The sequence below is a fragment of the Crocuta crocuta genome, unplaced genomic scaffold, assembly GCF_008692635.1.
Source record: "Crocuta crocuta isolate KB4526 unplaced genomic scaffold, BGI_CrCroc_1.0 scaffold221, whole genome shotgun sequence".
Lineage (NCBI taxonomy): Eukaryota > Metazoa > Chordata > Mammalia > Carnivora > Hyaenidae > Crocuta > Crocuta crocuta.
This window is the reverse complement of record NW_027528610.1, coordinates 1,779,516-1,792,186: the sequence shown is the minus strand read 5'-3', so window position 1 is coordinate 1,792,186 and position 12,671 is coordinate 1,779,516. Positions and strand designations below refer to the sequence as shown.

At 49.4% G+C, this 12,671-nt stretch overlaps 1 protein-coding gene across 1 annotated transcript in view; it reads left to right on the top strand.

The window, feature by feature from the left end:
• The window catches only part of PRKX (protein kinase cAMP-dependent X-linked catalytic subunit), a 71,986-nt gene that overhangs the window by 48,683 nt on the left and 10,632 nt on the right, over nt 1–12,671 (top strand). The window contains exons 8-9 of the mRNA XM_077754737.1: nt 2,091–2,210; nt 9,140–9,235. Of these exons, the coding sequence (XP_077610863.1) occupies nt 2,091–2,210; nt 9,140–9,235 (216 nt within the window). The remainder of the gene's footprint in view (nt 1–2,090; nt 2,211–9,139; nt 9,236–12,671) is intronic.

Here is a 12,671-nt window from a genome sequence, read left to right as displayed (position 1 = left end):
CATTTAAACCCCAAATATCCCAGGGTCCCTTAACGTCACGATGTGTGGAAGCCACCGGTGAGAGTAACACGACCTCGAACCCACAGAATCATGAACACACGTCAGATCTTTTCGGGAGCAGGTGGAAAGAGCGACACTCAGCACTGAGTTGGCATTTCTTCCCCGAGGAGGAAGTAGGTGTTTGCTGGAACGGACACGGGGCTCTTCAGGACGGGAGCCCAGGACGGGAGGAGATGAATGAATTCTCCAACCTGTTTTCTGTACGCTTTCCTAGGAAAACCGGGAATGTGGCTTTTTTGCGTTTGGAGTCATAAGGGTGAAGCGACAGCAGTAGTGGATGGCGGTCACACGGAGGGTGTATTTTCGCTTCTGTCGGGGGGTAAATGGGCAAGTCGTGTTGGACAATGTCCGCATCTCCGTCCAGCGCGTGTGTCCATCGCTGTGACGGCGAAGACACTGTCACATTGAGTCCTCTGGAGATGCGTGCCTTCGCCGGGCACGGCTAACTTTCCTGTGCGTCTTNCTAACGGCTGGATCACGAGGTGATCGCTTTCCGGTGTTAAGGTTTTGGGCGTGCGTGGCTTCCCCGCGGCCACCCTAACAGCACCACGACCGGGGGCCTCGGGCGACATTCTCCCGAGGTTCTGGAAGCCCAGAGCTCTGGAATCAAGGTGTTCACGGGGCGCAAGTCGCACAAAGGCTCCCCAGACTAGGGTCTGTTCTGAGCCCCCGTCCTGGCTTCTGGCCACAGGACAGGGTCCTGACGCGGTTCCTGGGGCGCAGAAGCCATTGTGTGTCCCCTGCTGTGTTCCCTCTGTGCGTGTCCATGTCTTCAACTCCGTCCCCCCCGTTTAATGAGGTGAGATGGACAGATAAAAATCGTACGTATTTACATCGTACAGTATGGTTTTTGGAAAGGCATGTAGTGTCGTTTAATACACACTGTGACGTGATCGCCACACTCACGGTTATTTCCGGACACATCCGATCGCCTCGTCCGGTAACCGTCTTCGTTAGGTGGTGACGACCTGTGAGATCGCTCCGCTCAGCAAATCTGAGATGTGAAACAGCCTTACGAAGCAGTCATCGCATTGTGCATCCCATCTCACGACGCCTTCGTCTCTCAATTTTAACTAAACATTGTCGCTCGTTTTTTTTGCTTTGTTTTTTTGTTCAGTTTTTAATGTTTATTTTTGAGAGAGAGACAGATCATGAGCAGGGGAGGGTCAGAGAGAGAGGGAGACTCAGAATCCAAAGCAGCTCCAGGCTCCGAGCTGTCAGCACAGAGCCCGACGCGGGGCTGGAACCGACAAACCGAGAGATCATGACCTGAGCTGGAGTTGGAAGCTTAACCGACTGTTGCTCNCATTTAAACCCCAAATATCCCAGGGTCCCTTAACGTCACGATGTGGGGAAGCCACCGGTGAGAGTAACACGACCTCGAACCCACAGAATCATGAACACACGTCAGATCTTTTCGGGAGCAGGTGGAAAGAGCGACACTCAGCACTGAGTTGGCATTTCTTCCCCGAGGAGGAAGTATGTTTGCTGGNCATTTAAACCCCAAATATCCCAGGGTCCCTTAACGTCACGATGTGTGGAAGCCACCGGTGAGAGTAACACGACCTCGAACCCACAGAATCATGAACACACGTCAGATCTTTTCGGGAGCAGGTGGAAAGAGCGACACTCAGCACTGAGTTGGCATTTCTTCCCCGAGGAGGAAGTAGGTGTTTGCTGGAACGGACACGGGGCTCTTCAGGACGGGAGCCCAGGACGGGAGGAGATGAATGAATTCTCCAACCTGTTTTCTGTACGCTTTCCTAGGAAAACCGGGAATGTGGCTTTTTTGCGTTTGGAGTCATAAGGGTGAAGCGACAGCAGTAGTGGATGGCGGTCACACGGAGGGTGTATTTTCGCTTCTGTCGGGGGGTAAATGGGCAAGTCGTGTTGGACAATGTCCGCATCTCCGTCCAGCGCGTGTGTCCATCGCTGTGACGGCGAAGACACTGTCACATTGAGTCCTCTGGAGATGCGTGCCTTCGCCGGGCACGGCTAACTTTCCTGTGCGTCTTCTCTTCTGTCCCCAGGACGTGGACCCTGTGTGGCACGCCCGAGTACCTGGCCCCTGAAGTCATCCAGAGCAAGGGCCACGGAAGAGCCGTGGACTGGTGGGCGCTTGGGATCCTGATATTTGAGATGCACTCGGGGTGAGTACAGCTTCCGCGGAGAATGAGCGTGTCTGCTTGGTGCCTCCCCTTCATGCTTCTAGAAGGGTGCTTTCTGCTGGGTCCCGGTCAGTGCCAGCGTGGCCTTGGGGACCCGCGGGTACTGCCCGCCCGTAAGACCAAACACCCACACCCGAAGCGCCAGCCGTTGGGACCTCTGTGCCGTGTCCTGCGGATTCCCGTCTCCCGTGAATGTAATACTCAGTCTTCCGCACGGACCCCTTTGGAGCAGTGCGCGGAGCTGGGTACTTAGCGTGCGTTTGGGATGAAGGTGAATCAATCCGCGCAGAGCTCAGGACGTTAGGAAGGAGGAGCGCCCGAGCCGGGAAGCAGGAAGTGGGCCCGTGCGTGCCTCGCGTGAGGTTTGCAAGGTCACGCTGTCTCCTCGTCCACTTGGCCAGAGTTGCTGGACGTGTTGTCCGGGCATCGCCGTGAAGGAAAACCCGAGTCTGGCTTGGGCGTGACGCGCGTGGGAGGCTCCTCTTGCAGAAGCGTAGGGCAAGCCTCCCACGCTTAGAGGTGTAGACACGGGGGACGCGGGGCTTCCTCCTGGTCCCGGGGAGGAGAGCTCTTCTCTGGTGGTGCGGACGGTGGGCGTCTGGTACGTGGGGTGCCCGGGTCTGGCCGGGGGCCCTGGCCTGCGTGGGCCCCGCGCTCCGTCTTCTGTGTTTAGCTTGCTGCTTTCCTGCCGGGGAGGCTAGCACACCTGCGATGTCACTCCCAGTGAAACCAAAACCCGGCCCCGTTGCACACCTGATTTCCCTGGAGGGCAAGACCTGAGCTTACTGCCCGGAAACCTTCCCCTTCGGTTGAGAAAAATGATGGAAACAGGCGTATTTCTGCACTGAGGGTGTGGCCACGGTGGAATCTGTGAAAGCCTGTATTTGTGTGTCTGTTATCTCTGTATTTATCAACTGTCTGTCCAGATATTTATGATCTGTTATCAATCACGTGTCTGTCATCTGTTTTTACTTGTACATCCATCTGTATATCTATTTGTCCATTCTGTTTGTCTACCTTGTCTGTGTATTTAATCAACTTGTCTATATCTACCTGCCTCTCTCTTTGTCTGTCCATCCGTCAATCCATCTATCTATCCATCTCTCCATCTATGTCTGTCTTCTGTCTGCCTACCTACCTGTCTTTCTGCCTGTCTGTCTACCTGTCTATCCAGACTTTCTGTACATCTGTCTGTCTGTCTGTCTGTCTGTCTATCTATCCATTTATCCATCTATCATATCTATCTATCTCTCCATAGATCCATTGATCCATCCATCCATCCATCCATCATATCTATCTCTCTCTCCATCCGTTCATCCATCCATCCATCATCTACCTAGCTATATCTATCTTCTATCTGCCTACCTACCTGTCTTTCTGCTTGTCTGTCTACCTGTCTATCCAGACTTTCTGTACATCTGTCTGTCTGTCTATCTATCTATCTATCTATCCATCCATCCATCCATCATATCTATCTATCTCTCCATCCATTCATCCATCCATCCATCATCTACCCAGCTATGTCTATCTTCTTTTTTTTTTTTTTTAAATATTTTTTATTTATTTCTAGGAGAGAGAGAGACAGACAGCGTGAGCAGGGGAGGGTCAGAGAGAGAGGGAGTCACAGACTGAAACAGGCTCCAGGCTCTGAGCTGGCAGTCAGCACAGAGCCCGACGCGGGGCTCGAACCCACGAACCGCGAGATCATGACCTAAGCGAACGTCGGACGCCCAACCGACTAAGCCACCCAGGCGCCCCTGGCTATGTCTATCTTCTATCTGCCTACCTACCTGTCTTTCTGCCTGTCTGTCTGTCTATGTATTCAGCCAGCCTGTCTGCCTATCTATCTCTCTGTCTACCTGTCCATCCATACTTTCTGTACATCTGTCTGTCTATCTATCCACCCATCCATCATATCTATGTATCTCTCCATCGATCCATCGATTTATCCATCCATCCATCAATTCATCCATCCATCCATCCATCCATCATACCTATCTCTCTCCATCCATCCATCCATCCATCATCTATCCATCATATCTATCTATCCATCCATCATATCTATCCATCCATCCATCCATCCATCAATTATCCATCATCCATCTGTCTGTCATCTACCTGGTCTTCTGTATTTTCCATTACTCTTCACTCAGACGTCTCTAGCAAATCACACAGAACCGAATTTCTTAATAGACCCCCAGCCGGTGAAGTTCCAGGGAGACCAGAAGGTCAATATGAATCACACATAGGGTTCTTCCGTCAAGAAGATACAGTGGTCGTGAATGTTTCTACGCCCGAATCCATCAGATTCCCCCAGCCCACCTGCAGCACAGAATCTTCCTTGATGTGATTGACCACTAGAGGTCAGCATTGCTTAACGGTAAACGAACCTTGGCATCCAGTGCTTAATAAACGCGGGTCATGAATAACGTTTCCTTTGTATTACTCGGTACATTCTGTTAGCATACATTCTACATAGAGAATATAATGGTGGGAAATATTATTAGCAAATACAATTTTGGAACATTTTTAGATCATAAGAAAATTATCAGAATTAAATAGAATAAAATAAAAAAAATAGAATATAATACGAGGACATATTTGAATATATTAGGATTATTATCTAAAAATAATTATTGGGATGGTTAAAATATTAGGACATAATCCATTCAAATATTAGAATATGTTGTATTAAGATATTAGAAAATAGAATGTTTCCATTATTAAAATAGAATATCATTGACAGTGTATTTTTATTTTTTATTTCTTCTTGAGAGAGAAAGAGAGAGTAAATGGCAGAGGGCCAGAGAGAGAGGGGGGAGACACAGAATCCGAAACAGGCTCCAGGGTCGGAGCTGTCAGCACAGAGCCCGACGCGGGGCTCGAACCCACGAACCGTGAGGTCATGACCTGAGCCGAAGTCGGACGCTCAACCGACTGAGCCCCCCGGGCGCCCCTGGACCAGTTCCGAATTTCCTCATTGTCGCCTCCAGCTTCTCCCTGTCTTGCCCACGATGTATTTCCCTGGCAGGAGCTATTTCCCTCCCCCCGCACCCCAACCCCCACACGCACACCAACCAGGTCACCAGAGTTGTATGAAAAAAAAAAATGCATCCACATGCAGATCTCCTGTTGGAAAAAAGGCCATCTCAGACCTTGTCAAAGAGTCTTGAGGAGCCCCTGGGTTCCCTGGGACCCCATCATGGCCACCCCAGCCACGGCACAGCCCAGCTCATGGCCTTTGACCTTTCTTCTGAAGGACGCACATTTTATGCGTTCTACGCAAGTGCCGCGTCTTTGAGGAAGAAGTCAAAAAAAGAACGGTGAGCTGGTCGCGCCTCCCCTTTCTGTCTTCACTGCAAAAACTCTTTGCTTTTTGAAAAACTCTTCCCTCGAACCCACGTCCAAAGCATCCCCTTTCCAAGGCCAGCGCCCCTGTGGTTTTCTAAGAGGGCGATGGGGCCACGACGTTAGCAGAGTGATGGCGCCCGTTTCTGGACGGCCAGTTCTGCTGGAAGGTGTGGGTGGCGAGAACGGACACGGAAAACGCATCAGTCAGAGACGATGGAAAAAGCGCTGAACTTGGCGGGGAGTCGGGGGAGGAAACTCTTGACCTTCCTCTGTGCCCAGCAGCAGGCTCCGTCTACACGGCGCCGGGACCGAAGATTAGTACACGTTCATTACAATGCCCGGTTCCACAGAACAAGCCTTCAGGGCTCGTTTCAGAGCCAGAAACATGCTGTTGCATTAAAGATGGAAACTTGAGGGCTTTCTGAGGGCGCGTTCCACGGGCATCGAGCAGGCTCGCGCTCAGATCCACATCCTCTCTGCGTCTCCTTCCTTCGGGCAAGATCTGCTAGTGCTCGTTGGTTATGATTTTTTTCCGCTTGTGAAACGACTGCTGACATACCTTCCCGGTGACGTGGTCCTGAACACTCAGTTTCATGCCGTCCGTAAATGGCGGGTGTGAGTGACACGCTTATCTCCTGGTGTTGAATGGGCCGTTTCCAACCGTGCGCATTTCCCCGGCCAACTCGTACGGCTCAGTGTCCTCACCCAAGAAAGCACTGAGGCTCCCCCAGACCTGGTTAGACAGAGCATCTGGCGGGTGAGGGATGGTTGATTGAGGAGCTATTAACTTGAAGGCGTGGTCGGATGGCGAGGACCAGCCGAGTATCTGCGTGTCCGTAGACCTTCCCCCGAGCCTGGTCTGGGCGGGTTCTCAGCACGCGCTAGCCTATAACTCTAGAAGCGGCAGCGGTCAAAGCAGTGGTGGTTATGACACTTTAACAACCAGCCGCTCTGAGATCCGGCCGTTGCCGGCTCGACCCGGAGCCTCTGCTCGTGTCAGAGTGTTCTCCTGAGGACCTGAAACGTCACTTAACAGGAAACGCTATTTTACGCCTTCATCCCCTACGGCTACACGTTCGCCTGTACTCAGTGTCTTCCACTTGCCCTGCTCACCTACCTCTTCTCCCTCGACTTTCCCATCGGTTTCCCTTTTTGTACTTTCTGTTCTGTTCTTTATTGTTTCCGTTTCCTATTTCCCTGTAACACACGCGCAGAGGCCTATTCTGTCTATCAGTAGCTGCCAAGACAGAGTGCTAAGAGCATGGCGGCTTGTAATGGGAATTTATCATTTCTCACTCCCGGAGACCAGAAGGCTGAGATCCGGGGGGGGCAGGGCTGTGCTCCCTCCTGAGGCCCCAGGGGAGGGTCCTTCCCGCCTCTCCCAGCTCCTGGGGCCCCAGGGTCCCCGGGCTCGTGGCCGCGTCCCCCCCCCACCCGTCTCTGCCTCCGTCTTCACGCGGCTTCTCCTCTGCGTCTGTCTCCTTTACTGTCGGTTTCAAGGACACCTGTCGTTGGATTTAGGGCCCCCCTCGTCCAGGATGAGCTCATCTCAGATCCTTCACCTGCTCACATTTTCAAAGATTCTTTCTCCAAATAATCTCATATTCACAGGTTGTCAGAGTAAGAAGGTGGCTATGTCTTTTTGGAGACCACCATTCCACCAACTATACTCTGTTTTGTTTTCTTTTTTCCTTCTTAAAATTTTTAAGACCTTTAAATTATTTTTTAATATTTATTTTTGACAGAGACAGAGCGTGAGTGGGGGAGGGGCACAGAGAGAGGGAGACAAGGAATCCAATGCAGGCTCCGGGCTCCTAGCTGTCAGCACAGAGCCCGACGCGGGGCTCGAACCCACGAACTGCTAGATCATGACCTGAGCCGAAGTCGGACGCTTAACTGAGTGAGCCATCCATGTGCCCCTCAGTTTTTTTTTTCTTTTTTTTTAATGTCAGAAGTTAATTTGGACTCAACGGGAAAATTATTTTTGCCTTTTGAAAGTTGCCATCTTCCATCAGGACATCCTTTGAAAGCTCCGTTTTATAAGTTATTTCCACCGCTCATTTCACTTAATTAGAAGTTCCACTTCTAAAGAATCCAATTAGTGGTTACACTTTTGAGTTGAGGGTCTTACTTAGCTTTGGGAACTAAGAGCTAATATCCAAAGTACAACTTGCGCCTTGGGGCATGAAGGTAGGTATCTGGCATATATTTTTTGATTAACTTTTAGATTTTCTTGGATTCTTCTTGCTCTTTGAGGTTTTAACTATATTTATTTACCTTATTTCAGAGTTTTTTTTCTATTTCAAGAGATTAGAGAAGATACAGCTGATGCTTTCTATTTTTATAAGTTTAAAAAGTTCTTTTTAATGTTGATGATTTATTTTTCATAGAGAGAGGGAGACACAGAATCCGAAGCAGCTCCAGGCTCTGATCTGTCCGCACAGAGCCCGACGTCGGGTTTGAACCCATGAATTGTGAGATCATGACCTGAGCCGAAGTCGGATGCTTAACCGATTGAGCCACGCAGGCGCCCCCTAGAGAACATATATCTGTTGCTTTCTATGTTACTTCTGATAACTGTGCTGTAGACAATGATCTTTAAGTAAATGAGCCCAGCCGGGTTGCCAATAAAACTTTATTGACAAAAACGGGCTGCTGGCTGTAGTTTACTAGATCTTGGTACAAGTTAGGAATCAGCCTCGATCTCCCCCCGTTCCCTAAGTATGACCTACAGAATTTCTCTACTATAGAGATTCAGATACTGGCTGTTGTGAAGGTGTAGACTCCTGAACCAAAAAATAAAAATAGAAATAAAATAAAGTAGGAGAAAGGATAATCCATCCCCTTCCGTTTGGCCCATTCAGAACACCTACTATGTGCCACCTGGTGGCGTTTGTATGAAGAGACAGAGAGACAAAGTGTGAGCAAGGGAGGGGCAGAGAAAGGGGGGGAGACAATCTGAAACAGGCTCAAAGTTACGAACCATGAGATCATGACCTGAGCCAAAGTCAGACGATAACCAACTGAGCCATCCAGGCGCCCCATGATGGGGTGACATTTTTAATGCCAGAGACGCAGCCACTGCAGTCAGTCACATGCTCTAACGGTCATTGCCTCCTCCTCCAGGCTGGCCATTCCTCTGCTCTTACAACCAGCCATGCTCAGGGGCGCCTGGGTGGCTTAGTCGGTTGAGCGTCCGACGTTCGCTTAGGTCATGATCTCGCGGTTCGTGGGTTCGAGCCCCGCGTCGGGCTCTGTGCTGACTGCCAGCTCAGAGCCTGGAGCCTGCTTCAGAGTCTGTACCTCCCTCTCTCTCTGACCCTCCCCTGCTCCCGCTGTCTCTCTCTCGCTCTCCTAGAAATAAATAAAACATTAAAAAAAAAAAAAAAAGAAACAGCCATGCTCAGTGTCTCCCCAGATCCTGGCGTCCCCCACGTGCAAGGCAGGACCCCAGCGTGAAACAAATTGTGTCCTGCCTGTGTTGAGCGGAAATCGTTAGGAGGCATGGATTTTTTCCATTCTTGCTCTCCGTTAAAAATAGATGTTTATTTTTCTTACAGGTTTCCTCCGTTTTTTGATGACAACCCATTTGGCATTTATCAAAAAATTCTTGCAGGCAAAATAGACTTCCCCAGACATTTGGATTTCAGTGTCAAGTAAGTAAAAAGTATTCCTTCCTCATGGTGGGGGTGGAGGGGACGGGGTGTTTAGTTTGAAAGCACATTAAGACTTTGCAGGGTAGCATCTTGCTTCACGAGTGAGCCGTGACGCAACTCTTTGGGTCACTCATCTGTCCCACAAAAAGGGGAAAGGGTGGTCATTATTCTTGTATAACGGTACTTCACCTTTTCATGATCTTGGTCCGATTTTATGCCTTTTGAAGGAAGTGATTTCTACAAGCAGCCCGTGAAGGCATTCGTTAATCACATTTAGTGAGAGGGCCACTTGGGTCTTTGACAAGAAGGTCTTCCCACCCCCGCCCACCTCCTCCTCCTTTAGCTAATTTTACGGTTGGCGGAAGCGTTGATGGCTTTAGCAGCGTTCGTCTTTTTTTTTGTCCTGCTTCAGTTATTTTATTTCTTAAATGCTTTCCTTCATGCTGAAATTTAGAGTGATGAACACCAGCTTCAAGAACTTTTCTACGGGTTCAGTGTTCGTAACTTCGGGTATGCATTTCATTAACTTTGTGGCGGGCGTGCGGAAAACTTAAGTTTTTAAAAATGTAAGAAATTTTTTTTTAACGTTTGTTTTTGAGACACAGACAGGCAGAGCGTGAGCAGGGGAGGGGCAGAGAGAGAGGGAGACACAGAATCGGAAGCAGCTCCAGGCTCCGAGCTGTCAGCACAGAGCCTGATGCGGGTCTTGAACCCACAAACTGTGACATTATGACCTGAGCTGAAGTCAGACGAACTGACTGAGCCACCCAGGTGCCCCTCTAGACAGGTTTTAAAAGACTAGCAAGAAAAAGAAGTTCCGTTTGAAAAAAATCCTCCGGAAGGGCAACACCCTGTCCCGTGAAGACTAAGGTACTGAGATGCCAAGAAAGATAAAGCATGCAAGAAGGCTTATTTTCTCTAGAAAGACATGAAAAATATTGTGTAGAATTTCCCTCCCGTGGTCCAAATCCCATCAGAGTTGAGGGCCCTTAGGTCAAATGGACTTGGTAAAAAATTGAGGTATGTCTGTGCCAACAATCTACTGTGGTTTGATTGGAATGAAATCTACTCACACCCATTGGCAGACCTACTGGTGGATGCTCACCGTAGGCCATTGGAATTCTGGGTGAATCCAGGGGCTGTGAACATCCACCACATTGGCCGGGATGCACTTGGGTGGAACCCACTCCATGGTACAGGTATGGCTTCCATGCTCCTCTCGGTGCGGTTGTTTAAGGGAAAATAATTGTGGACGGTCTCTTCCATTCTCAAAATCAGCCCCTTGTGTAGACCCCTTGAAGGTCTTAGTCTATTCAGAACCTCCTTGGACTCGTCCAAGGAATGAGTTCACCTCTTCCAACAGAAATTTCCCCAGAGAAGGGAGGATGCATAAAATATAGGTCATTGCTTCCGTCATTGATGTGAAGGGCTCAGCTCAGTCAGATACTGAGTAACCTTCCAACGTTCACGGAAAAGAAGGAAATACGACAAACAGAAGCTCAAGTCCAAGTCTGGCATCCTCTTCCTCCCTGTCTTCTTTCCTACTTTATTTTGAAGAGAGAACCCGTAGTGGCTCTCTGTCATCCTCTGGTCTAGAATTTTCCTCATGTTGGCAGCCCTAGGCTCTTCCTTCCCACCCTGGGACCGCTGTGTCCCCAACGTAGGGGCTCCTCCCGAGCAGGAACCTGAAATCTCGGCTCAGTTGAGAACTGTTCATGGTGGTTGAGCAAAAGTTCGCTTCTTCACATCATTGGCTAAATCTTTTTTTTTTTTTTAATATTTTTATTTATTTCTAGGATAGAGAGAGACAGCATGAACAGGGGAGGGTCAGAGAGAGAGGGAGTCACAGACTGAAACAGGCTCCAGGCTCCGAGCTGGCAGTCAGCACAGAGCCCGACGTGGGGCTCGAACCCATGAACTGCGAGGTCATGACCTGAGCTGAAGTCAACGCTTAACCGACTGAGCCCCCCAGGCGCCCCTAAGCATCTGAGTCTTGACTCCGGCTCAGGTCATGATCTCGTGGTTTTGTGGGTTCGAGCCCTGCATTGGGCTCTGGGCTGACAGTGTGGAGCCTGCTTGGGACTCTCTCTCTCTCTCTCTCTTTCTCTCTGTTCCATCTCTACTCACACTGTTTCTGTCTCTGTCTCTCAAAAAAATTAACTAATAAATAACTGATGTTACACAATTAAAATTACTCATACTGATTGAAATATTATTCAGTATTTAAATTAATTCAGGCATGTATTCCTGCCTTTTGGATTTCTGATGCACTCGCGCCATCCCATCCAAAGAAAAGCAGTGAAAGTAGTCAAGACATCTCTAAATAACCAAATAAACACTTCCCCTACTGAATGAAAACCTCTCTCCAATGACGATTTTGTTTATTTGTTTAGATATGTTTATTTGGTTTTGAGAGAGAGGGAGAGAGAGAGACAGCGTGAGCAGGGGAGGGGCAGAGAGAGAGGGAGTCACAGACTCTGAAACAGGCTCCAGGCTCGGAGCTGGCAGTCAGCACAGAGCCCGACGCGGGGCTCGAACCCACGAACCGCGAGATCATGACCTGAGCGAAAGTCGGACGCTGAACCGACTGAGCCACCCAGGCGCCCCATCATTGGCTAAATCTTAACGAGTTGGCTGAGAGGCAGGACCCCAAGGAGTTGTTGGGTATCCAGATCATGCCGTTGGGTGCCATGACGGTAGGATTTTCACTCCCGATTTCTCAGGGTCTTCTGTTGGTTTTCACCATCTCAGCCAGAATTTGACCATGTCACCTTCTCGCCTGGACACACATCTCTGTGGATTGACCTTGAGATTCCTTGTAGGAACTTATATGGTTGAAAAGGAAGCACACACTAGCTTTGGGGCTTGGTGCCAACTTGGTAGCATGAATATCTAGCTAGTGTTTCTTCCTGGTCAGAGACAAGCCAGGCAGGGTAGTGGATGAGATTTAGAATTTCAGCCACCGTGAATCGAGCGATGTGAGTGGACATGTTTGGACGGTTCCTTTCCTTCTATACGCTTTGCTTTCGGGCCTGTACAGTTTTGTTAGGGCTTGATTTTATATTTTAAGTAAAACTTCATTTATTTGTAACCCAGGTGTAGATAGCTTTAAATATTTGTACTCATAGGGCCAGTAGACTTGTAAATAGTAGAAGAAGAGAAGAAAACAGACATTGATACGAGATTGTTTTACAAGCATGATGTTTGGTGATTCACAGCCAGCCGCGAGGCACCCAGAGACCCCGGGACCCTGGACCTTCACATTTATCACCACGGGTCTTGGGATCTCAGCCTTCCCAGCCGGGCGTGGAGTCTGGGACGTGGCGTGAGTCTGGCTGTGTGCTTCTGAGCCTGGGACATAAGCCCCATCAGGAAAGCTTAGTCACCGAAGGCAGCATGTGGAGTTTTTTAATCTGGGCAGTGGGTCTTTTGAGTG